At 36.7% G+C, this 25,089-nt stretch overlaps 1 protein-coding gene and 1 long non-coding RNA gene across 14 annotated transcripts in view; one reads left to right on the top strand and one right to left on the bottom strand.

Moving 5' to 3' along the window:
* Positions 1 to 25,089, bottom strand: part of LRRIQ1 (leucine rich repeats and IQ motif containing 1) — a 297,422-nt gene that overhangs the window by 146,650 nt on the left and 125,683 nt on the right. For 5 of the 7 annotated variants that reach the window (XM_072655502.1, XM_072655506.1, XM_072655503.1 and 2 more), the window contains exons 17-18: positions 12,030 to 12,231; positions 8,954 to 9,073 (exon numbers count right to left, since the gene is read on the bottom strand). In XM_072655502.1, coding sequence (XP_072511603.1) covers positions 8,954 to 9,073; positions 12,030 to 12,231 — 322 coding nt within the window. Of the gene's footprint in view, positions 1 to 5,369; positions 6,131 to 8,953; positions 9,074 to 12,029; positions 12,232 to 25,089 lie in introns of those variants that run through there. The other 2 variants (XM_072655507.1, XR_011977307.1) reach the window with 2 other exon arrangements.
* LOC140534446 (uncharacterized) overlaps positions 21,537 to 25,089 on the top strand; it is a 49,577-nt gene continuing 46,024 nt past the window's right edge. For 5 of the 7 annotated variants that reach the window (XR_011977314.1, XR_011977308.1, XR_011977310.1 and 2 more), the window contains exons 1-2: positions 21,537 to 21,684; positions 24,150 to 24,279. This is a non-coding gene — a long non-coding RNA (uncharacterized lncRNA). The remainder of the gene's footprint in view (positions 21,685 to 24,149; positions 24,280 to 25,089) is intronic. The other 2 variants (XR_011977309.1, XR_011977312.1) reach the window with 2 other exon arrangements.

The raw sequence follows: 25,089 nt of genomic DNA, 5'->3' as shown, positions 1-25,089 counted from the left end.
TATTGTAAATGTAATGAGCCCCTTTCAGACTTTGGCCATTTTGCTGATTAAAAGATACAAAGATAAAGACAAATGTAGAATTTGTATGTGAAAAAATATGAAAGCAGCCAAAATAGGTAATCATTAACCCTGGACAAAGACTTCAAGTCTCATTTCCCAGTTTCCCAGTTGCTCATTTGCATATGTCCAAATCAAGGAACTTTAGAATTGTAATCTGAAAAGTTGAAAATTCTGTGCTAATGATCTCTCTGCCCTTTCTGAAATAAAGATGCAGTATTATAGGAGTAAAGAGGTCTGCCTCAGTAGCAGAGTGGCAGTGGAACAGCTCCTTCAATATGGATACCACTCCCATAAGTAAAGTTTATGAAAGCATTCCCTGGAAAAGGACATCAAGGTCCACAGTTTCAGAGTTATAAGATGACCTGGTCACATCTGTTCTCTGCATGTGTGTCACTATTACGGGAGCATTTCAACATAGGCTTATTCTTTCTATGGATGCCATATGCCAAGTTTATTGGTACAATGTTATGTAATTATTTTTCTTGCTTTGTATTTTGAGCAAATGCTTTTGTAGGTTGTTTTTTTTTTTTAATGGTGGGACAAGGGATAGGAGACAAATGTTTATTAGTAAAAAAGAATTAAAGTAATTGAACATTCTAATTTTTTAATGAGAAATACACTGATGATGGTTCACAAGGTAGAATTACAGGTATAGTCATCTATAAGTGTTGCCCCTAGAACTCTGAGTAGTAGCTACTGACCCTCTGAGAGTCCAAACTGGCAATATGAATGCAGTTTGGAGAAGTGAGATCACAAAAAAATAGGGGGAGGGAGATGGAAAGAGAAAATGTCACTGCAATGAGCTGGGTTACTTCCATACTAGGCTGAGTCATCCAAATAAAACTCCTTAGATTTTTCTCCCTTTATTCTAGGTCAAATTCAGTTCTGCACGGCTTTGTGTTAAACTGGTTCTAATGCCAGGTGTTCAAGATGGTCAAATTCTTTAATCTATCATTCAAAGATCCCTGTCATCTGACAACCACCCTACCTTTAAGGCTAAAATCATGATCTACTTATTCATGAATGCTGATCTACTTGTCATATCCAGTCACTTTTCTTAATACCCATCCTCCTGACATTTCTGGTGTCTTTCCTGAGACTCTCTTTGCCCTTTGGATCCAGGGCATTGTTCTATCTCAGTTTTCCTTTTTATGACTCACCAGCCCCCTTTTAGCTCCAATGTTGGTTTCTTTTCATCCTCCTTCTGAGTATGAGAAACCCACAAAATCCTGTCCTTGCCCTCATTTGTCTCTACACTTGGCTTCAAATATCACCTCAAGCATTATCAATTTTATGTCTATAATATCTTGTCATCCTATACTTTTTATATATACAACTACATCCTAAACCCTTATTATTGGGACTGTTTCATGTTGTTTATTTTTCGTTCTCAAAGAGGACCATGACATTAGGGAGATGATGCCATGACATGCAAGTGAATTGGATTTAAGTGAGGGAAGGCTGTGCAAAGTCACCTTCTCTGGAGTCATCCAAGTCCAGTGGCAAGATATAGATCAGGAAGACTGGAGATGGCCCTCTGGGACTATTTTAACTGCTCCCTAACTCTTCGCTTGGCTTCTGGTCTCCCCTTTCCAATAACTAACTTCTTAATGTGACTATCCAGTCATAAGCCTAATGTACAGCACTAACTTAAGGCAGCTAAGAATCTAAACTCCCAAATCCGTAGCCTGACATTTAAAGTGCTTCATGATGCAATGAAATAAATTTGTGAATGACAGAGGAAAGAGAACTAGATTTGGAATGAGAAGATTGGACTGAACTCATGGTCTTATTTACTACATGTATGTCTTAGAAAGTCATTAACCCTCTCTAGTCCTCAGTTTCTTCATCTGTAAAGTAAGAGAGCTGAATAAGATCACCTCTAAATTTCCTCTCTCCTTCATAGGTAAGGAGGTCTCATTCAATTGTCCACCTGCCTTGCCACAGTCCTGCTGTCTATTAAAAATTAAAACTGAGAATTATAATTCTGTCTCAACTGTGAAGCCTTGAATGATCACTCTCTAAGACTAGCACATAAAAATAAGATAGCCTGATAATAAGGTAGGCTACTTATGAATATTGGGTTGTGCTGTTTGATTTGTCCAAGAGTTTTAAATTCTTTCAAAGGTTCATGATTTTGTTTGAAACTCAGTAAGTTCTTCATTGATTGTGAGGCACAGAGAAGAATGGTGAAAAATACATTGAAAAATTAAGTTCAGGATAAATAAAAGAGACCAAAGGCTTATAGGACATCATATACATATTATGACTCTGTATTATGACTTTCTATCTGTAATAATATAACCAATTTTCTTTAGCATGGAGTCAAATGTTAGATATAACAGGCACTCATCAACACCACAAAAAATGAATTTATATTTTCTTAAGAGGCAGGAAATAACTAATAATAAAAATTAACTAATGTATGAACAACATCTAACCTAAATGTGCAGTCAGATCATTGAGCAGAAAGCTCCCAGGTCAAAATTAATACCGAATTATAAGATAACATTATAAGCTGAGAAGTCACCGCATATGGCTCCAACCTATCCTATGGATATTGAAAACAAGTGGAAATAATTCCAGGAAAAGATACTCATTCAGATCCTCTCCATTTCTGATGTAAGTTTAATAATGCAATAATAATTTAATTACATAAGCAATAGTAACAATAATAAAATGGAAAGAGTTCAGAAATTGCTTTACCCAACTAACAGTAGGGGCACTTATCGAACTGAGAGGAGGGGAGATGTGACAGCCAAGGACAACACCAGTTTAGAATATGGACTCAACTGCAAAATGTTAAGGAAGATTGAAAGTAGTATCATCTCAAAATATAGCTAAGAACAAGGGAAGGGAAAACACATTTGCAGAAAGTTTTGCAGGATACTGAGCTGAGTCATATTATCCCAAGAATGATTACAGATGCAATTCGAGGGGAGGGAACAACTAAAAAATGAAACATGAAACAGATATGCCATTTTTCTACCCTATTTTCATGATGATTTTGGATTTAGCATGCAATCTGAGGAGTGAGAAATATTCCCTAAGAAGATAAAGTCAGGGAAAACAGCTGGACTAAATCAGATATACTTTGAAGAAATGTGTGATAGGGGTGACAACATTTCAAAATCACTTTTCTCTAATAATGAACAAAGGGAAAAATCATAAAGGCTATTATTTATGAACGTGGCCAGCAAGGAAGCTGTGCCTAGTTACCTGATCCTATTCAGCAATATGGATAAAGCACTCTCAGTCCATTACTCACCCCCAGGATTCAAACACACCACCTAACACTGAAAGAGCAGTCTAGGATAACCACCAAGCTCTCTAATTCCAGCTACCTTCTACTCTCTTTGTTGACAGCATCTGTCCCAATTATCTAAATAAAAGCTTATCCAATCAGATTATGGCTCAAACTTCCATTTACTCCAGGGAACTGTCTCTGCTGCATTTCACTTGAGGGCAGTTACAAAGGCATAACTGTATACAACAAAAAAGCAGTATTTAGAAAGTGCTTACTATGTGCAAGACATACCATAGAACTTTAAACATATTAGAAGAGAACATATATAAGTATATATGAAATATATACACATATGTATATGTGTGTGCACACATATACATGTATTCATATGTGTTCATTTATATACATACATATGCACATGTATATGTGCATATATATACATATATATATGCACATATATATATGAATATGTGTATACATGATATTTCCTCCTAAACTCATTTCTCTTTAGTCTTTCTCCTAGTCATTTTTATGGGGAGCAGTTAAGAGGCCCACCTTAGAGACTTACCTCTCAAGATAAAATCCAGAGGGTCAGCATCCTGTCAGTGGAGTTGACTTAGTCTCTGTCTCTGCCTCTGTCTCTCTCTCTGTCTCTCCCCATCCCACCTCGACCATCTAGGAGTTTTGATCATATGATCTAGATGGCATATTACCACTCTTCAACCTCCAGTTTGTGTGTTTTTATCATGTATTCATTTACTTGGAGCTCTGTCTCCTTTCACACCAACTAGTGTAAAGATGAGTTATCTCTCCAAGGAATTCATGGCCTAAATCTCTCAGTCACAGGAATGGCACTGGAGGAGAAGAAAACCCTTCTGTCTTGTTTTGTGTTGTTATTCTATCATCAATCATGTCCCAAAGCTTTGTGGGCAGGATCCATGGGCACACTCCCTGACTACCCAGGCTATGTGTAAAAAATGGCCAAAAAACATATAAGTAACTACTGGGTCAAAATGTCAATCATCTGATCTTTTGAAAAACCTTTTTAAGCAGGATGTACTGACTTACTAAGTCATTCATCTGAAATCAAACAGCTAATTAATGAAAATATGAGAAGGAATTAGGCTTTTACAAACTATTTTCTAGAGTAGGCCGTATCTTCACGTTTCTGCAACAATTAAGTGAAAAGTACAGAGAATCAATATGTATATATGTATGTGTGTAATTTCTTTTGCAATTCTATAGATTTTATTTTATTCATTAATTTTTTTCTGAAATAGGGGTCCATTAGATTCACCAGACTACCAAAGGGGTCTATAACAAAACAAAGATTGAGAAACACTGTTCTAGACTCGTAGGGAGTTCTCACATGGACTGAATAAGAACAGCCCACTTATTGGAGGAGAAAATACATCAATTATGATGATCAATAATAAGCCCACATAGAATGTGGGACAGAGGTCCACACGTCTGGTGTAAGTTGAAAACAACATTCTGTCTCCTCTCTCTGACCTCTACATAGGCTATTCCCTGATGCATACAGTATCCTCCCATCTCATGAAGAGTCAGACTTGACTGAAACTGACTGGACAAACATTTCTTATGATCTATTTTAAACCTTGTTGTTGTTCAGTTGTTTCAGTCGTGTCTGACTCGTGACCCCATTTGGGGTTTTCTTAGCAAAGATAGTGGAGTACTTTGTCATTTCTTTCCCCGGATCATTTTATAGACGAGGGAAATGAGACGAACAAGGTTAAATGACTTGCCCAGAGGGACACTGCTAGTATAGCTATCTGAGGTCAGAATCTTTCTGACTCCAGCCTGTGTGCCACCTTGCCACTTGGAATTTAAACCTAGGTTAGCAGTATCTGAGGAATAATGATTTAGTTAAACAACTGATTTGCTATATAATTTCTATATTTATATTCTGATGAATAAATGTTGAACCTATTTGAAGGATTTTAAGGAAAATTAAAAGATTTATTGTTAGTAATAATAATTTAAACTTACAATTAAATTAATCATAGGATTAGTAGAAAAATTTGAAATAAAAAGGCTCATACATATGAATTCTCTTTTGTGATTTGCTTTTGAAATATAAAATGTTCTTAGAAAAATCAGAATGTTAAATGATATTTTGTGCAAACTTGCAGCAAAGGTAGATCACATTTGATTACTGAAGTTATATAGGGCTTTGCCAAAGAGGGAGACAGCTTAAAAAAGGTTGGTAACATAAAGCCACACATAAAAAAAAACATACAAAGTTCATACTTTTCTCCAGATGCTTACAAGTTCATAATTTAATTATTATAATGTGGGCTGTTTATTCACAGAGAACAGAATTTTATGTTGATATTAGAATATTCTTAGCCCATGATTTTTCCAATGATTTAGTGATATTAAAGAGTTAAAACTGTGCCCTGTCTCTGTACTGGAAGTTGCATATATATCATTTGATGTATAAAAATACTATGAACATAGCGCTTACAACTTTATAAAAAAATAGGATGAATTTACAGGAGAACAAGTGGAAATGGGGAAAACCTGATAGCAGTTATAACACAAAACTAAAACCTAACTGCTTATTATATTTTTCGAGATATAATTTCAGAATTTTCAGAAAATTCATATAGAATTACAATTTAATGTTTAATGCATCTTGGTATAAGTGAGAGTAGGGATCTGCCTGCCTTTTTTAAATGTTCTATTTAAGCCATTGTCCAATATTCTTCCAAAATATCTTGCTACTGTCATCGCTTCTCATAGTGAATTTTAAATCTTGTTTTCTGTAACTACAATCTTCTCCCCTTGTTTTTACACCACCTATATAAAAAAGCACAAGGGCACATTACAGGGAATAGAATCCAGAACCTGGTATCATAAAGGCCTGAATATAAATCCAGCTTCAGGATCTTCACTAGCTGTGTGACCCTGGGCAAGTCACTTAACTTCTATCAGTATCAATTTCTTTGTCTATAAAAATGGGAAAATGTTAGCAGCAACCTTCCAGGAGAACTGTGAGGATAAGGCTAAGTCATACTTGTAAAGTGCTTTGTAAACCTTAAAGAGCTATATTAATGCTTCTAAAATCTCTCTCTCCCTTCTGAGAGCTATCCAAACCTTCAACAAAACCAACCAGTAATCAAACAATTCTGACATGATACTGTGGGTGTTTCCACTCAGTCTCCCACTCAGAAGGAGTGAGTCTGCTCTCACATGTCTTACTTAGAGACAAACATGGTCACCATAATCGCGCAGGATTCAGTTTTGATTGCTTTATCATTATTCTTCCTTTCTGCATGGTTTTAAATGTGAGTACAGTTTTCCTGGCTCTGTGCTCACTTTGATTTGCATCAGTTCATTAAAGTGTATTCCAATGATTCTCTGTACTAATCATATTCGTTATTCCCTTGGTGAAGGAATGTCACATTACATTATGTAATGTTCATGTGGTTTAGCCATCACCCATCTGATGGACATCTATTTTGCTTCTCATTCTTTGCTACCACAAAAAAATTGCTACTATAAATTTTTCGTTGTATATGGGACCTTTCTTTACATCAATGACTTCTTTGTGGCAAGTATAGCAGTGAGATCCCTGTGTCAAAGTATATGGACATTTAAATCTTAGAATAAGTCCAAGTTGTTTTCCAAAATATTTTGACCAATTCGTAGTACCAATAGAGTATTTATGTGACTGTCTTTCCACTGTCCCTCCAAAACTGAGTATTCCCATCCTTTGGTATCTTTGCTTGCCCCCAAAAGGGCTCCTATAAAAATGCAGGTGTATATGGAGAACATTGTTCTTATTAATGGAATCTCTGGGTCAAAGGTTATGAAATATTTTATCTACTTTATTTGAATAAGTCCAAATTGCTTTCCAGATTGGTTGTACCAATTCACAGCTCCACCAATAATGCATCAGCATGCCTCTCTCCTCCTATATTCCCTCCAACATTGAATATTGACAATTTTGTCAGCTTGGCCAACACAGCATGCTTTCTTTTTAGCATTATTGCTTTTTGCTTCCGTTCTTCCAAACTATCTTTCAATTCTACATACTTGCCTTACCAACCAGTTATTATCTCTTTTACTTCTTTGGTGAGACTTACCACCATGGATTCAAGCTTTTCTATATTGACAATTATTTCTGCTACATAGGCTATAAATTCTGCTTTCACAATTCTTATTTCTCCTTTAAATAATTCAAGAACATCCTGCTGGTTCTGTGCTGCCTTGGGCATCTACAACGTTCTTTCCCTCCTCAGAGAGTCAATTCATTTTCCTTTGTCTTCTAACATTTATTCAGATGTCTGGACTCTTTTAGATGATCAGGAGGCTATATTCCCTTCTGTTAGTATTGAAATAGGTGGAGAACACATATCCCATGAAATAATTCTTGAAACTTTTGGGAATACAATGAAACTCAATCTACCAACTGTTTTCTTTCCTTCTTGAAGAAGTACTTCAGAAATATTCTTCCATTTAGCTGCAACTTCATTCCTTCTTCTTGTATTTGTAGGGAGAATGTCAAGATTGACATGACTTGGCTCCTTCAGCTATATGTCCACTTGCTGGTCACTGGACAAGGATCTCATATATTCAGTGTACCAAGAATCAAATTAAAGATTGTCAGTGGTTCAAAAACTGTGATTCTCAGAAGTCATTGTGTCCTTTCCTACCATTCTTACCACCATCAATGCAGAAACAGAAGCATCCACGCAGGACTGAAGATCACTTAAAATATATCTATATCTTCTATACCTATATTGATATCTATATTATCTATTCTCTATCTCTCTGCCTCTGTCTGTCTCTCTGTTTATGGATATCTCTCTGTCTTTTCTACATCTTTGTCTCTCTCTGTCTCTTTCTTCATAGAATGCCATGGTTAGAAACAATTTCATCACCAGGTGGGTTGTAATACTTCCCCAGGATTAGGAAGGTTGATCACCAGAAAAAAAGATTTGGTTTATTCCCTGTGAAGACTTTTTAGCATTTTAAAACCTGCTACACTTGTGCTATGCTGATAATCGCTTTCAAGAACCCCGAGTTACCTCCATGCGACATGCCATTATGAAGTATCAGAGCAAGACTTCTGAGGCAGTTACATCTTAAACCATAATACATTTCAAATGGATAAATAAAATATATAAAAGTTAAAACAAAACTGAATAATTTTTATTTTTTTTAAGGGGGAAAAAGTATTCTCTGCCCTTAGGGAGCTTATACTCTGTTATGTTATTACCCTTAATTATGTTTTTGGAAATATTAATGTTATTATAATGCAACCTACCATAGTGCTTTATAGTCCAAATACTTCTGACAAAGAAAACAAATCAGAATATTTTTAAAATTTATAAATATGTATATACTTTATCATAAAATATAAAGCAATAATACAAATAGGGGATAAGGACCAGACTCAAAGTTTAGGAAAATATATGCCATGATTATAATATTCTTAGCACATTCTTACCTTGAGAAAAAAATGTAAAAATATTAAATAATGACATATATTCTCCTTTTTATTTGAGGCAATACATGATCACAATTCAATCATGTAGAGGATAAAATTTTAAATGGTTTTAAAATTTCACTCAGCACTATTTTAAATGACCATTTTATGTTCCAGTTTATACTTACTTCATCAAATGTAAAGTCATCTAGGTCAATTTCTTCATAATCATCTTCAAGTTCTTCATTTTTAACGGCAGCTAGCGCTCTGGTCAGTTTTTTCCGTAATAGGAAGCCTTTCCAAACTGCCTAAACAAAAATGTAAAGCATGTTATATAAGGTTACAGATCAAACCCAAATCCAGATTCTCTCTGTTATCCCATTAGGAAGATAAAACATCTCAGACCTCAGTTTAATAGCTCAGTGATCTGTTTTTTGAACTTTATGTGACATTTAAAACTAGAAGACAAATTAAATGCCTGCATGTGTCTAAAGTCCTGAATCCCCAGGAGACTTGCTGCTTGGTAAGCAGAATGGAATCTTAAAAACTCCCTCAACTACAAACCCCGGTCAACTAATTGATGATCTGACAAATCCTCTAGGACCTATTAAAAACTGAGAAGAAAGTGATATAAAGAAACACATAAATGCTAATTTTCAAATGACTGTGTGAAATGTAAATTGAAGCACACATCAGAAATATTAAATATCTGGAAGCAGCAATACTTGAAATTATAAGCCAGGTCTTTACAAATAAATTCATGGTCATTTTGAGTCCTTTAAGAAAGAAATAAAATTTATTAAAATAGTATCATGGACTTTTAGAGCTGGAAGATACCACAGAGATCAGCTAACCCCTTCATTTTACTAATACCATAATTGTGATATTACTGCCTCCAATTTTTCTCTCCTTAGCATGTTGCAGTGGTGAGGGAACTGGTCCAAAATTAGGAATACTCCACTTCCATTCCCAACCCAGCATTTCTATCTGACCTCAAGCAAACTGCTGAATGTCTCTTAAGCTTCAGTTTCATCTCTGAAATAAGGGCAGCAATACTTAACGCCGCCTCTCTCAATGAACTGCTGTGAGGGAAGCATTCTGTAAACCTAAAACTCTGTAAAGCATGGCATAAATCTGAGTCTTTATTGTCAAAGTTTAGTTGCAGCAATAAGACAATCTGCATCTATCTAACAAAATTCAAATATGTGTTTGTATGTGTAAGCATATTCCAAATCCAAAGAACCAAAATGGCATTCTTGAGATAAAGAAGACAAAATGTTTCTAAGAAAAAACAAATTTCATAAGTCTCCAAAAAGAGATGAAGTATTATGTTTAGAGAGAAGAAAAACCTGTGCATTTAGTTGCATTGCTTTTTTAAAAAGCTACATATACCTAGAGGACTGTTAGGTGGAACAAGTGAATAAAGTGCTGGGTCTGAAGTCAGGGGACCCTGGGTTCAAATCCAGCCTCAGATACAAGCTGTGTGATCCCAGGCAAGTCACTTAACCCTGTTTGTCTCAATTTCCTTATCTATAAAAAATGATCTGGAGAAGGAAAGGGCAAACTATTAGTGTCTTTGCCTGGAAAACCCCAAATAGGGTCACAAAGAGGTGAACATGATTAATCTTTGAAAAAGAAAATCTGCCACACTCAGTTGATGTGGAAATCTTCTTAAGGACTTCCTAAACCTTTTTTAACATAAAGTATAAATCTGAAGCCTCAAAAATCCAACAAGGTAATGTTTAAAAATTAAAACTACAGCTCTTTCCTTCCAAGTACAATGAGCTTTTCTTTAAAACACATTGTCTCTGATTTCAGAATTAAAATATTTCCTAAAGGTTATTATAAAGTAATAAAGATATATGGAATTATTATTGAGAACCTCAGGGGAAGGTGGGATGCTGTGTTAAGATACAGCATTCAGGAAGTTGTCTGTAATCTTTAACTATACTTTTTACCCCCATCCACCACTTCACCTACCACCCCCCGAAAAAAAAACCCTTAGTTTCTTGGTGATTCACAACAATGTGGGTAACAGTTGCTGCTGCAGAAGCTCTGGACTTTGGGGTTGAGTTTGTGATAGGGTGTGAAGGAGTTACTGAGTGATACGGAGGAGGAGGAAAAGAGGAGGGGGGAGGGAGAGGGGAAAAAGAGAGTAGATAGAGAAATGGAGAGGAGGAGGAGAAAAGGAGAGTGAAAAAGGGGTAGAAGAAGGAAGAAAAGGAAAGAGGAGAGGGAGTATAGAGGGAAAGAAGGAGAGGAGGGATAGTGGGGGCACAAAAGGGGGAGAAAATAGAAAGGCAAATGAGAGAGAAGAGGGAAAGAGGAAGGAAGAGAGGGAGAAAGGAAGTGGGAGGAAGGGGGAGGAGGGAGACTACAGACCTTTCCTCAGAATCATATTTTTAAACATTTGTAAAATAAAATACATAAGATTACAAGGGAAACCAATGTTGATGAAAATAAAGATGTAATTTTTCTGTCATTCAGGTTCCCAATCCCTCTGGAATCTATCCATTCTATCTAAGAATTCTTGGGGTTGATGGACTCCTTGCTCTAAGTACATTCAACCCAAGGATCAGCCAAAGCCAAAGGACCCCTACCTGCATAGCCAGATGGTGACATTGCAGAGCCTCCATCCCAGTGCTGATCCGCATGAAGCAAACACAGAATTTTTAGAAAATTTAATTTTTTTAGAGTATTTGAAATTCCTGGCTAAACAATGTCAGTTCATGAGCCTTCTCAGTTTCCTCATGGGAAAAAATGACTAACTGAGGTATCCGGGAATGAAGACAGGATCACACCAAGTTTAGTGAGTGACTGAACTTGACAGTGAGTGATTCTGTGATGTCTTCCTCCTTCTTCATGTTGACCTCCAGACTTCCTTCCAACCCCAGGTAAATTCCACCTTCTATAAGAAACCTTTCCTAATCCCTTTTAATGCTAGTGCCTTCCCTCTCCTGATTATCCCCAATTTATTCTGTTTAGATCTTGTTTGCCCAGAGTGGTTTGTACTTTGTCTCCTCCATTAGACAGAGAACTCCTTGGGAACTGGGATTGCTCTAGCCTTTCTTTGAATCGCTAGTGGTTAGTGGAGTGCCTGGCACGCAGTGTGTACTTAATACATGTTTACTAATTGAATGCCATGCCACAGATAAATTGGATGAGTTACATAAGTTTTTTTTTCTTCCTTCCTCCAAGTGATGGCTGTTTTACCAATAAACACAAGGATGGGATGAAGACATACTGCCGAAAGATGACACAGACCTGAATAAGTGTAGCAGCCTTCTCCTTCTGTGCGTGCAGTTGAGCCGTATTACATTGACTTTTTTTCATCTGGGTCTTCATAAGGTATTTTTTCCAAGCTCTCTGTATTATCATTGCTGCTTTATCCTTTTTGTCACAAAAATTAGTCTGCCTGTGAATGCGGTATCCTTTCCACTGGCTCTGGATTACTGTAGTTGCCTTACTATTAATACCAAAAAGAAAGATACTTTTAGTAGCAGAAATTAAAGACTGAAAATATTTCATCATATTTGGGAGTTTCACCTAAAGATACATATGTGAACAGGTATAATAAGAAATATTATTGTAGGTACTATCTTTACACATTATTTAGTCTTAGCCCATAATTCATAGCAGTGTTGATGAGCCCTGATAAGGTTGTGAGCTCAGTTTGTACAATCTGTCTAAGATACAGTTGCTCTGCATTATGGGCATGATATAGAGCTCTCATAGTAGAAAAATAAATATTGATTACTGAAATACAAAATGTTAAATTAACTGTCCTGGAAGATTAGTGTAGACAATGCTGGACCATCAATAAGGTAATATCTGACTGGAGCATGGATAAAGAGAGTCTACAAATAATAAAAAGAGAGGAGAACTAGTAAGAAACCAGATCCTTGTTGTGGAAATGAGAAGTGGAAGGTATTAAAACTTTAACGACTTCAGTAAGTTAGGGGAGGCAGAGCCAAAGAAGAACCTCTGGTATAACACAGAACCACAGAACTTTTGAGTTGGTAAAAAGGTCTTTGGAGGTCAAATTCAACATCAGAAGTCATCTTCTTCAATCTCTATCTAAAGCAAAACAAAATAGAAATGGATTCCTGCCACAAAATATTGACTTAGAAAAATACAAATTAACATTATCTATGAGTATTGTGTTCTTATTTTGTTAAATATTTCCCAATTATAATTTGAATTGGTTTCAATAGCCTTGTAATTCAGGGCTAACACCTCTGACTTAAAACATAAATGAATTCTGCAACAAAAATGGTCAGATTCTCCAGTTGGAGGCCTCAAGCAAATGAGAAATCATTATATTTCAAAGTAGCACTTTCCACTTCTGGACAGCTCTAATTTGATCTAGTTTTTCATTTGTGTGTGTGTGTGTGTGTGTGTGTGTGTGTGTGTGTGTGTGTGTGTGTATATATATATATATATATACACATAGATAGATAGATATAGATATATATCCTTCTCTTTAACTCAAATCCATTGCTTATTTCTGATCTTTAAGGTCAACAGAAATTAGTCTAATCTCATTTCCAAATCATGACACTTAAGATATATAGAAAGCAATCATCTTTGCCCCTGTCTCCACCAATTCTTTTTGTCTTCAGACTAAAAATTCTTAATTCTTTCAATTAATCCTCTCATAGAATAGTTTTGAGTCCCCTCAATATTCTGACCTATTTCTTCTAGATGTGCTCTAGCTTGACAATATCTTTCATAAAACATAGCACCTAGAACTGAACATGACTAGGTGTTGTCTGATCAGATCAGAATACAGAAGAAGTAATATCTGCCTAGGTTACACGTGGCCATCTAGAGATAGCATGAGGGTTTCATCAAAAACAGAGGAAACCAGAGGAAAAACATTTCCTATTTTGACAAGGTTAATAAATTGCTAATTCTGAAGAATGCTTTAGACACAGTACACTTGAATTTCAATAAAACATCTGAAAAGGTCTCAGTATTCATCAAGCACTGACAATATGCCAGGCACTGTGTTGGATGCTAAGGATGCAATGGTAATGAATGAAATAATCCCTACCTATAAAGAGCTTACATTTTGACAGAGACACAAGGAAAAAATATACATAATCCTTGGTTCAACGCACCAATCATCTCAGACTTTCTCCTAACTAGTGTAGATTGCTTACTCAATGTCCTATGCCTGCAAGGGAGGCAGGGTAGAGTTAAGAAGAGTGGGACAGAAGAGTTATCTGGGCTCTTCTGGTTTCCAGTTTTGAAAGAGAGCATGCATGATTCCAAACTCTCTTTAGGTTCATGAAGGGCAAAAGACCCTGGGATGATGTGAAAAGTAGAGAAGCTGTTAATCTCCATCATGTCTCCCTTGCTTTGATTGTTGTTGAGTCATTTCAATCATGTTCAACTCTGTGACCCCACTTGGGGTTTGCAAAGGTACAGGAATGGTTTGTCATTTGCTTTTCCAGTTCATTTTAAAGATGAGAGACTGAGACAAATAGGTTGAAGTGACTTGCCATACAGCTAGTAAGTGTTTAGGGAAAGATTTGAACTCAGTAAGATGAATCTTCCTGACTCCATGCTCAGAACTCCAGACTTTGGGTAATATCCTTGGAGAAGATCTAGGACTCCTACTTGTCTCTCTCCTCTCCCTCTCTCCCTCCCTCCCTCCTTCCCCCCCCCCTCTCTATATCTCTCTCCTTTCCTCCTTCCTGTTTTTTATTACTCTAAGGTAGTAGACTGTGACACAAAAAATGGTTGAGAACCCCTGTTTTACATTACATTTTTCAGAGGAAGTTGATACAGAATGGAAAAGAAGCTCTCAAGAATGAAATACTAAAGAGATAAAAATACTGAAAATGAAGAGGGTGAACTGTCTAAAAAGGGTGACGTGGAACTCATTGACTTAGATTTTTAAAGACTTGTACAGAAGTAGAAGCTAGGGTTCACAATACATGATGAATCAGATCAGGACAAACTCAGTCTCAGTGAGGTATTGGGCTTGTTTTTTGTCCTTCGTTCTTGAAGAGGACCAAAATGACATCACTATGTTGGGGTCAAGTACAGAGTGTCTGACTCTGGCTGATCAGACCAATAGGAGCTCAGAAGGATCTACCACAGGTCAGGCACAAATAGTCCACATGAATATCTGGAGTGGAGAAGTCTTTAAACTTGTGCATCTCATGTTTCTTTTGAGATATTACAACTCTGCTTCACTTATAGAGGAGATCACTTCCTGTATGTGATACCTTGAGAGTGTCTTTATATAGCAAAGCAGAATTGAGACAGCACAAAGCAAACACAGGATGCACAAATCTGGGATATTCATTCCAAATATTCACATGAACTCTTTGTGCCCAACCTATTGTAGAACATTCTGAGCTCCTATTGGTCTGATCAGTCACATTTGGACACACTGAAATTTCACTTTATCATGGTGATGTCATTTTGGTCTTCTTCGAAGACAAAGGACAACAACCAACGATATCGCTTCATCTGACCTCCACCTAAGCCTTGCCTTGAGTGAGTTCTCCATAAAATAATAATTTAAACAAAGCACATTTAGTTTTCAAATATGTACCTAGCTAGCCCACAGATGTTGTGCTTTCAGCAGTAGGGTTTTTTAATGCTTGGCAGTTTAGCTTGAGAAACAACTTCAATGTTAGGTACCTTATTTTGCCAGTTGATCTTTTGAACATAGTTCAAATGGAAGAGAATCCATTTCCTGGCATGGCACTAGTAGCTGCCTACTGTCCAGGCTTCACAGGCATACAACAATAGCTTTGTTTCATTCAGTTGGTGACTGGGAAAGCATGAGGGCATTGTCTATTATCAGAATCTGGGCAAGCATGCAGTCATGAAACTGACATACAATACTGATGAACTTCTCTGGGCAAATTTTGACATAATTTTCCATAAATTCTCATGGCTGGCAGCATCAGTGGCTTTGGTTAGACTGATGTACATTGTGTACAGACCTCTGTTCTGCTCTTGGTATTTTTTCCTAGAATTATTGGGCAACAAACACCACATCAACCATTCCTCATCCTTTTCTGAAGTCACCCTGACTCTCAAGTAGATAACCATCTTTCAGGAGAAGGATCAACCTATTAAGGAGAACTCAGGAAAGAATCTTGCCAGCAATGACTAAGAGACAGACCCCCTCTGTGATTGTCCCAGGATAATCTATTTCCTTGATTTTTATAGAGATAAAACAATGGAGGCATCCTTGAACATCCTCTTGCCATACAACCCAGAAGATCTCAGTCAGCTTTTGTATGAGCAATGACCACCCCCACCCCCTACCTTGTAAATCTCAGCTGGAATAGAATTAGCATTAGGAGCTTTGCAATGCAAAGAAGCCTAATGACATTCAGAACCTCTTCTTCAGTTGGAACTCGAACTAAGGAGGAACTGACTTCAACCTGGGGCAAATGGTCAGTGACTTCAGCATTGACTGATGATGGTCTGTTGAGAATGTGTGTTCATCCTTTGTTGCCAAAGAAGACCATGCCATCAGAGAAATAATGACATGATTTGCACTTGACTTTGTTTTGAATGAGGGAGGGCTGTGTAGGTCACCAGCCTCACTTCTCTTCTACAGCCATCCGAATCCAGTGACCAGATATTCATCAGGATGACTGGAGATGACCCAGGATGAGGTAATTGGGGTTAAGTGACTTGTCCAAAGTCGCACAGCTATGAGTGTCAAGTGTCTGAAGTGAGATTTGAACTAAGGTCCCCCTGACTCCTGCACTGGTCTCTATCCACTGCACCACTTAGCTACTCTCTGTTGAGAATACTATGGAAGTGTTCCCCCTATCTCTCCAGGATTATGCCCTTATCACTAACGAATATGCTTCCATCAGCATTGAGTAGTTGAGATGCACCATAGATCTTCAGTCCATAAATAGCTTTCAGGGCATCACAAAAGCACTTTGGATTGTTACAATCAGCATAAAACTAAATTTCAGCTGCTTTCTGAGCCAAGAATCTTGCATCTCTCTAAGATTCATTTGCATTTCACTCTTTTTGTTTCTTTCTAATATATAATTTATTTAGTTTTCAGTTCCTAACATTTACTTCCACAAGAATTTGAATTCAAAATTTTCTCCCCATCTCTCCCCATCCCTCACCTCAGGACGGCATGCACCCCATCCACCTCTTCCTCCAGTCTTTCCTCCCTTCTATTACCCACCCTTCTTCCATCCCTCTTCACCTCTAATTTCCTGTAGGGCAAAATAGATTTCTATACTCCATTGCCTCTATAGCTTAATTTCTAGTTGCATGCTAAAACAATTTTTAACATTCATTCTTAAAACTTTGAGATCCATATTCTCTCCCTCCTTCCCTACCCAGCCTCACTGAGAAAAAAAGCAATTCAGTATAGCTCATACATGTGTAACAAAGCAAAGCACTTCCATAATAGTTATGTTGTAAAATACTAAGCACATTTACCTCTGTCCTATCCTGCCCTTCATTTATTCCATTCTCTCCCTTGACCTGTCCTCCCACAATAGTGTCTGCTTCTGATTATCTCTTTCCCCAATTTTCTGTCCCTTCTATTATCTTCCCTTTCCTATCCCCTTCCCCCTTGCCTTCCTGCAGGGTAAAATAGATTTCCATTTACAATTGAGTGTGTGTTATTCCCTCTTTCAGTCAAATCCCATAAGAGTAAGGATCAATTATTTCCTTTCATCTCCCTCCTCTTCTTCTCCATTATAAAAGCTCTTTCTTCCATCTTTTATGTGAGATGATTTGCAACATTCTACCTCTCCCTTTTTCTTACTCCTAGTACATTCCATTCAACAGTAAATTTTATTTTTTAAGTACTCTTCCTTCATATCCAGCTCACTCTGTGCCCTCTGTCTGTGTATGTATATGTATATATACATATATATATATATACACGGATACACATATGTACCCATGTACATATACATACCTACACATACATAATGTACATATACATGCATATCCACACACACCTATATATGTATATGTGTGTGTGTATATATATATATATATATATATATATATATTCCCTCTAATTACCCTAATACTGAAAAAGGTCTCATGAGTTACAAATAACATCTTTCATGTAGGAATGTAAACTATTCAACTTTAATGAGTTCCTTAAGGCTTCTCTTTCTTGTTTACCTTTTCATGTTTCTCTTGATTCTTGTATTTGAAAGTCAAATTTTCTATTCAACTCTAGTCTTTTAAACAAGAATGCTTGGAAGTTCTCTATTTCATTAAAGTTCCAGTTTTTCCCCTGAAGTATTATACTCATTTTTGCTGGGTAGGTGATTTTTGCTTTTAATCCTATCTCCTTTGACCTCTGGAATATCATATTCCAAGTCCTTTGATCCCCTAGTGCAGAAGCAGCTAAATCCTGCGTTATCCTGATTGTATTTCCACAATACCTGAATTATTTCTTTCTGGCTGTTTGTAATATTTTCTCCTTGACCTGGAAACTCTGGAATTGGGCTACAATATTCCTAGGAATTTTCCTTTTATGATCTGCTTCAAGAGGTGATAGGTGAATTCCTTCCATTTCTATTTTACCCTCTGGGTCTAGAATATCAGGCAGTTTTTCTTAATAATTTTTGGAGGATGATGTCTAGGCTCTTTTTTTGATCATGGTTTGATCATAACCAACAATTTTTAAATTCTCTCTCCTGGATCTATTTTTCAGGCCAACTGTTTTTCCAATGAGATGTTTCACATAGTCTTCTATTTTTTTCATTCTTCTGGTTTTATTTTGTATTTCTCATAAAGTCATTAGCTTCCATCTGCTCAATTCTAATTTTTAAAGAACTATTTCCTTCAGTGAGTTTTTGAACTTCCTTTTCCATGTGGCCAATTATGCTTTTTAAAACATTCTTCTCCTCATTGACTTTTTGGACCTCTTTTGCCATTTGGTTTAATCTGTTTTTAAAGGTGTTATTTTCTTCAGCATTTTTAGGGTCTCCTTTAGCAAGCCATTGACTTGTTTTTCATGATTTTATTGCATAGCTCTCATTTCCCTTCCCAATTTTTCCTCCACCTCTCTTACTTGATTTTCAAAATCCTTTCTGAGCTCTTCCATGTCCTGAGACCATCACATATTTTTTTGGAGGTTTTGGATGTAGAAGCTTTGACTTTTATGTCTTCCCCTGATGGTATGTTTTGTTCTTCCTCACCCAAAAGGATGGAAGAAAATACCTGTTCACCAAAAAAGTAGCCTTCTATATTCTTATTTTTTCACCCTTTTTTGGGCATTTCCCCAGTCAGCTACTTGACTTTTGAGTCCTTTGTCAAGTGGAGGGTATACTCTAGGGACCTGTAATTTCTCAGTTCTTCCAAGGTGGCACAATCAAGGGAGTTTACTCCTCTCTTGGCCTGCGCTCTCATCTGTGAGCGATGACAAAAGCACTCTTTTCTGCCCTGGATCTCCAAGTAGGATTCCCTCTCCACAATCAGCACCAGCTCTACTATGCCAGTGCTCTTTCTCACCCCGAACCACCACTCAGCACTGAGATCCAGATCAGCCACTCGATTTCCCCCAGGGCTTTAGGCCAAGAGCTCCAAAAGTGAATGCTACTGCAGTCGCAGTGGCTGCCTCCAGCTTGGGGCCAGAGCTGGGGCCGGACTGCACACCCCTCTCACTCAGGTGAAAGAGCTTTCTTACTGACCTTTGGAGCTGTCTTTGGTGTTTGTGGGTTGAGAAACCTGGGAATCACAGCTGCTACCCCTGATTTTTGCCCTGAAGCCTCCTCCAGTTCTGTCAGTGCTGCTTGGTCAAGGCTGGGCTGCACTCCACTCTGAACCAAGTGCGATAGCCCTTTCCTGTCAGCCTTCCAGGCTGCCTTGGGTTAGAAATCTCTTTCACTCTGTTGTTTTGTGGTTTCTGCTCCTCTAGAATTTGTTTAGAGTCAATTTTACAGGTACTTTATGGGGTATGGGGGGAGAGCTAGAGCAGGTCTGTCCTTCTATTCTGCCATCTTGGCTCTGTCCCTTGCATTTTATTCTTAATAGAACCAAATGCTGCCTTTTTAGAGAGAGATGAACAATTCTACTGGGTCCTGTAGAATTTTTGTTTTTCTTGTTTAGAGTTTCTGAATTTCCTTACCAGTTTTGTCAAACTAATTTTGATGTTTGTAAGTCTTCTGACCCTGGTGGGCAAATGTGGTGCCGTACACCAAATCTCTGAAGGTTGCCCACTCCTTTTCTGCTCCATTTTTGCCAACTGTGTGTTGTATCAACTTTCCCTCCATGTTAGCAACAAATTATCCCAATTCAGAGAAATGTATCTAATCTGTTGACATTAATTTCAGTCTTCTGGCAGTCATCTTGATTTAGGGCCATTCAACTTTTGTTGAATGGGAATATTTAAGTTGGAGTGGATAAGTCTATGATCAGTCTAGCACTGTGTATCACACATCACCTTTGTTACTCTCACACCTTGTTTGTCTGTTCTCTTAACAATGACAGTCTATTAAATGCTAATTTTGCTGCAAGGTGGTATCCACAAAGTTTTATTGTGTTTAAATAAGTGGAAGACAGTATTGGTGATGAGGTCGTTAGATGAACAAGTCTTTAGTGGTAAGTGACCATGCTGTTGCTGTTTCTATCAAATCCTGTCAAGTCCTCCTAAGGACTCTCTGTCATGTCTGGTGGTCTGTAGCTTCTTTAGCATTAAGCCACCCAGAATTATAAGTATGTCCTCTTTTGGTATATTGATGATGAGGATGTCCAGGGTGAGGTGAAGCAGACAATTCTTATGGTACCTTTTCTAGGCCTCTCCTCACACTAGGAAATGAGCAGTGGAGTCCTTAAAAAAGGATACTCAGACACCCACGGAACTGATGAATTATATTTGATACTTCTGTCCAGGGAGAAGACAATCCTATGTCCTGGGCCACCTGTGTGCATGGTTGTGACTACAGCTCCCAGTGTATCCACTCCTGTTGCTTCACCACTTGCCTGTCACCACACGGTATGCATGATACCATTCATGGCAGTGGTGTAGGGTGAGGGATGTAAGAGAACCACAACAGGGGGCAGTGGTATTTAGATCAGGTGTGATCACTGGGTCTTTTGGTTTTGCTTAACTGATTTTCTTACAAATGGAGAGTTCAATGTAGGAAGGGATATGTGTATGTAGATATAGTAAGGAAAAAATTGGTATAAAAAATGAAGGAATCAAAACTCTTTAAAAAGAACAAATAGTGTTAGAAATATTGATAATGAATACTAAGGACAACAAGAACTTTTTAAAAAGATATTGTGAGGAAAAGGATAGTTTGATGATAATGAATGACAAAGAAAAGGATAGTTTGATGATAATGAATAACAAAGAAAAGATATTTTCTCTACCAATGAAAATAATTTTTAGACTGGATAAGCAAGACGAGAGAACAAAAATGTTTGAGAGTTGAAACATGAGATATATGGGAAGAGAGTAAGAGATCATATAGATTCCACTGACAAATTAAAGTCAGTAGGCTCATGGGCCATAAGGATATCATATGAATTGATGGAGGTAATTGTTGGGATACTGTCAGTGATCTCTGAAAGATCCTGGAGGATTGTAAAGGTATCATAGGTCTAAAAAACGGCAAATGTTTGGATTTGCAAAAAAAAGGAAAGAGTATGGCATCTACAAACTGTAGGTTATTATGCCTGAACATAGTCCCTGTGCTTCCATAATGGGAAGTGATGTAAGAACTTCATTAATAGACAGAGGAATAGGGAGTAACTAAAAGTCACAATGAGAAGGAAAAATTCTAGAATTATTACAAGAATAGTTGGTGAACACAGAAATGGAAGTGGTGATCACAAAGACTCCAGCATAGCTTCATCAAGAACAGATCATGCAGGATTAACTTAATTTCTTTTTTCCACAGTGTTCCTAGAATGGTAGATATATTTTACCTAGATTCTGGTAAGACATTTTGCAAAGTTACTCATGCTATTTTTATGGACAAGATAGAGAAATGTGGACTATATGTTGTATACTGAGAATTAGTTCAATGTCCATATTCCCTCAAATTAATCATTAATGGCTCAGTATTAAATTGAAAGGATGTCTCCAGTGGAGAACTCCAGGAATCTATAGGTGGACATGTGGTGTTTTACATTTCTATAACTGATTTGGTTAATAAGAACGGTTACATGCTTATTAAGTTTTCAGATAATACAAAATAAGAAGGGATAGCTAACATATTGGATGACAACATTAAGGAGGCCTTTATAGAACAGAATCTTGAGCCAAAATAAATGGAGGAAACTGAATAATGTAAAGATTTCGACTTGTGTTCAAAAAATCTACTTCAGAAGAACAAAATAGAGGAGACTTGACAGCAGTTCATTTGACTAAAGGTTGTAGTGGATTTGAAGCTTAATATCAGTTAGCAATATATGGTAGCCAATAATATGGTAGCCAAATAGCAAAAACAATGTAATTCTAAACTGAATCAGTAGTAGAGAAATGATACTCACTCTACTCTGTACAGGTCAGAAAATATCTAGGATTCAGTTCTAAGAACCAAATTTTCAAATTGATATTGATATTGATAAGCTGGACAATCTCCAGAAGAGAAATCGATTAATGAAAAGCTTGAGATCATGCTATGTGAGGTTCAGGTGAAGGAATGGAAATGTTTAGCCTGGAGAAGAGGTCTTAGGGAAGACAATTCAGTTTTCTTTACATATGTGAAAGGATGTAAAACAAGAGTAATTTGGCTTCTACCCAGTCTAAGACACCATGACTAGGAGCAATGGGGTATAAGCTATGGAGGAGAATTTAGGATTACTACAAGAGAATTTTTTTTAACAATTATATCTGTCAATAAGCAGTATTGGCAACATTCAGAGGCAGTCACTTCCATATTACTGAAAGTATTCAAGAGAAGACTGGATGACCACACTGGAGGGATTATATTGTAGAGTATTCCTATTTAGTTATGAATGAAGAGTGGGTTAGATGACCTGGGAGGGCCCTTCCAACACTGAGATATTATAATAGTCCATGATTTTTTCTTGAATCACAATTCAATCTGTCTCCTATCTTCCCCCTTTAATCCACACTGCTTCTCAAGTAAATAAGTGTCCTAATGTATCCATTTGATCATTTCACTTCTTAATCCAAAACTTTCAGTGACTCCCAAATAGTCTACCCAAAAAAGTACAAATTCCTTTTCTTAATAGTTGTCACTGACATTAAAGCTATAAATTTACCTCAAGCTATTTTTCCAGATTTAAGCTATTTCTCTTTGTGAATTCTGAATTCTAGGAAAACTGAAATACTCATTATCTTGTCCTACTCTGTCCTGTCCCTCCCTCTATACTTTCCCCCTCGACCCTTAATAAGGAACAGACAACTGCTATGTCTGCTACAGAAATCCTTCTCTTACTTCAAGTTACAATGTTTCTACCTCTTCCTTGAAGCCTTTCTGGATTCCCCCAACTGAAAGTTATCTTTCCTTATAAAAATTTTTTTGGAATTGCACTTTGGAAATCTTTTTACTTAATGACACTTATACTTATTTGTGTACATTTTATCTCCCCCATTCAAGTGCCAGTTCCTTGAGGGTAGGTACGGTACTTCATTGAGAAAAATCTTGTGTTGGTGCCTCATCTTAGGGTAGAGGTAATTTTGAGTATTAAAAAGCAACCATGGGAAACAAAATCTCTGGCAGCTTCTGATAGGTGAAAAGGGTTTTGTGCATGGTTTCCAGAACAGACCGACTGTGGCCCTAAGGCTAATTCTGGTTAGTAATAATAAGATGATGATCATTATCATGATGATATAGTATTTTAGGGATCGTGAATTAATTTTCATGTTACCTCATTTTATCTTCAAAACAGATGAGGAAACCAAAGTTGAGAAAAGTTAAGAAGAAAGAGGTTCATTATCAGAAGTCAGGAATCTAGGTCATGAATTTGTTGGTCATGAGCCAAATGCAAATAAAATCTGGGTCACCGGACTCTACTTCCATAGTGATAAGTTGCATAGTAGCAGAAATGAGTGGAGAAAGGAGTAACAATCACAGCGTTTTTAGGCCATCTCTAATTACTAACTAGACGATCAGTACTCACTGTAATATCTAGGTTGAAAAACCAGTGAATGACACACCACTGGAAGAATTAAAGCATATGTAAGGGGGCATTCTCGCTATAAATGAAACTAGAAGAGAAAAAGAAGCTGTGGCTATACTGAAAGAGAGCTCATAGGTTTTCCTTGGAAAGGAGAATAAAGAGGTGGCTAAGTTGGTTTCATTATATTTCCAAGAGTAAAAGAAATTAATTTCATGAGATACTTGATTATTTTACTGTGCACTCCCAATAAGCATAAGTAAAAACTTAACATTTAAAAAATTGGAATACATCCATAAATATCATTTACAGGGTGTGAAGAAGTAGATAATTTCTTATGAAGACTCTGATGAGATGCTTCAAACCAACTCAACATAAACCTTGATGACTTGGTGACTTCAATTCAATTCAACTTAACATAAACATGCTTACCATGTGCAAGGTACTATTCTAAGTCTTGGGAATACAAAGGGGAAAAAAGGGGAAAATGTTCTACTCTTATAAGCTTTCCATCTCCTTAAGAAATATAACATATACATAGATATGTAAATACTGAGCTAGTCAAAATGGAATAGATGAAGTTTAAGCATGATGAAAATCTTGGCATATATGTTTTAGAATCAAGAAAAATGGCAGCAAAGTCCTAAGGGACTGTGCAGAAACCTCACAACTTCTATAACTGGTTGTGGTAGTTGTTTTAAATAGTACAAGATATTAGATATGTTTCACATGCAAAAACATTACCCAAAATAAAATGAATTATATAGTTCAGCTGAAAAGAAATGACCAGTTACTGATGTGGGAGTTGTTTCAGAAATGGCTATCAGGAAGTAATCAAATTAACATGTAGTTAGAGTATATATGTATATGTATATACATATACATATATACTATATATATATATAGATAAATATAATCAGTAAAAAATTTAAAAGGAAGATAATGAAATGACCCTGCATGATAATGACTATGCCAATTCAAACTGTTTAAATAAACTATGAACTCTGAAACACTGGAAGTAGAGAAAAGAAAAATGTTCACTCTATCACCATCATCTTAGAAAAGTTTAACCAATACAAAAATGATCATAAATTTAAAAGAAAATAGAAACTACCTCAAAAAGAACTCAATCTCTTTGTTCATAAAAGATATGAGAGGCAGGGGGCAAAACCACTATAGAAAAACAAGATGATCTGTTAAAAAACAAAAAACAAAGAAACAAGGACAAATGATACTATTTATAATCTTATGA

This window comes from Notamacropus eugenii, chromosome 3 (assembly GCF_028372415.1).
Source record: "Notamacropus eugenii isolate mMacEug1 chromosome 3, mMacEug1.pri_v2, whole genome shotgun sequence".
NCBI classification, from domain to species: domain Eukaryota; kingdom Metazoa; phylum Chordata; class Mammalia; order Diprotodontia; family Macropodidae; genus Notamacropus; species Notamacropus eugenii.
The sequence above is the reverse complement of the archived record's forward strand: the minus strand, read 5'-3'. Positions and strand labels throughout refer to the sequence as shown.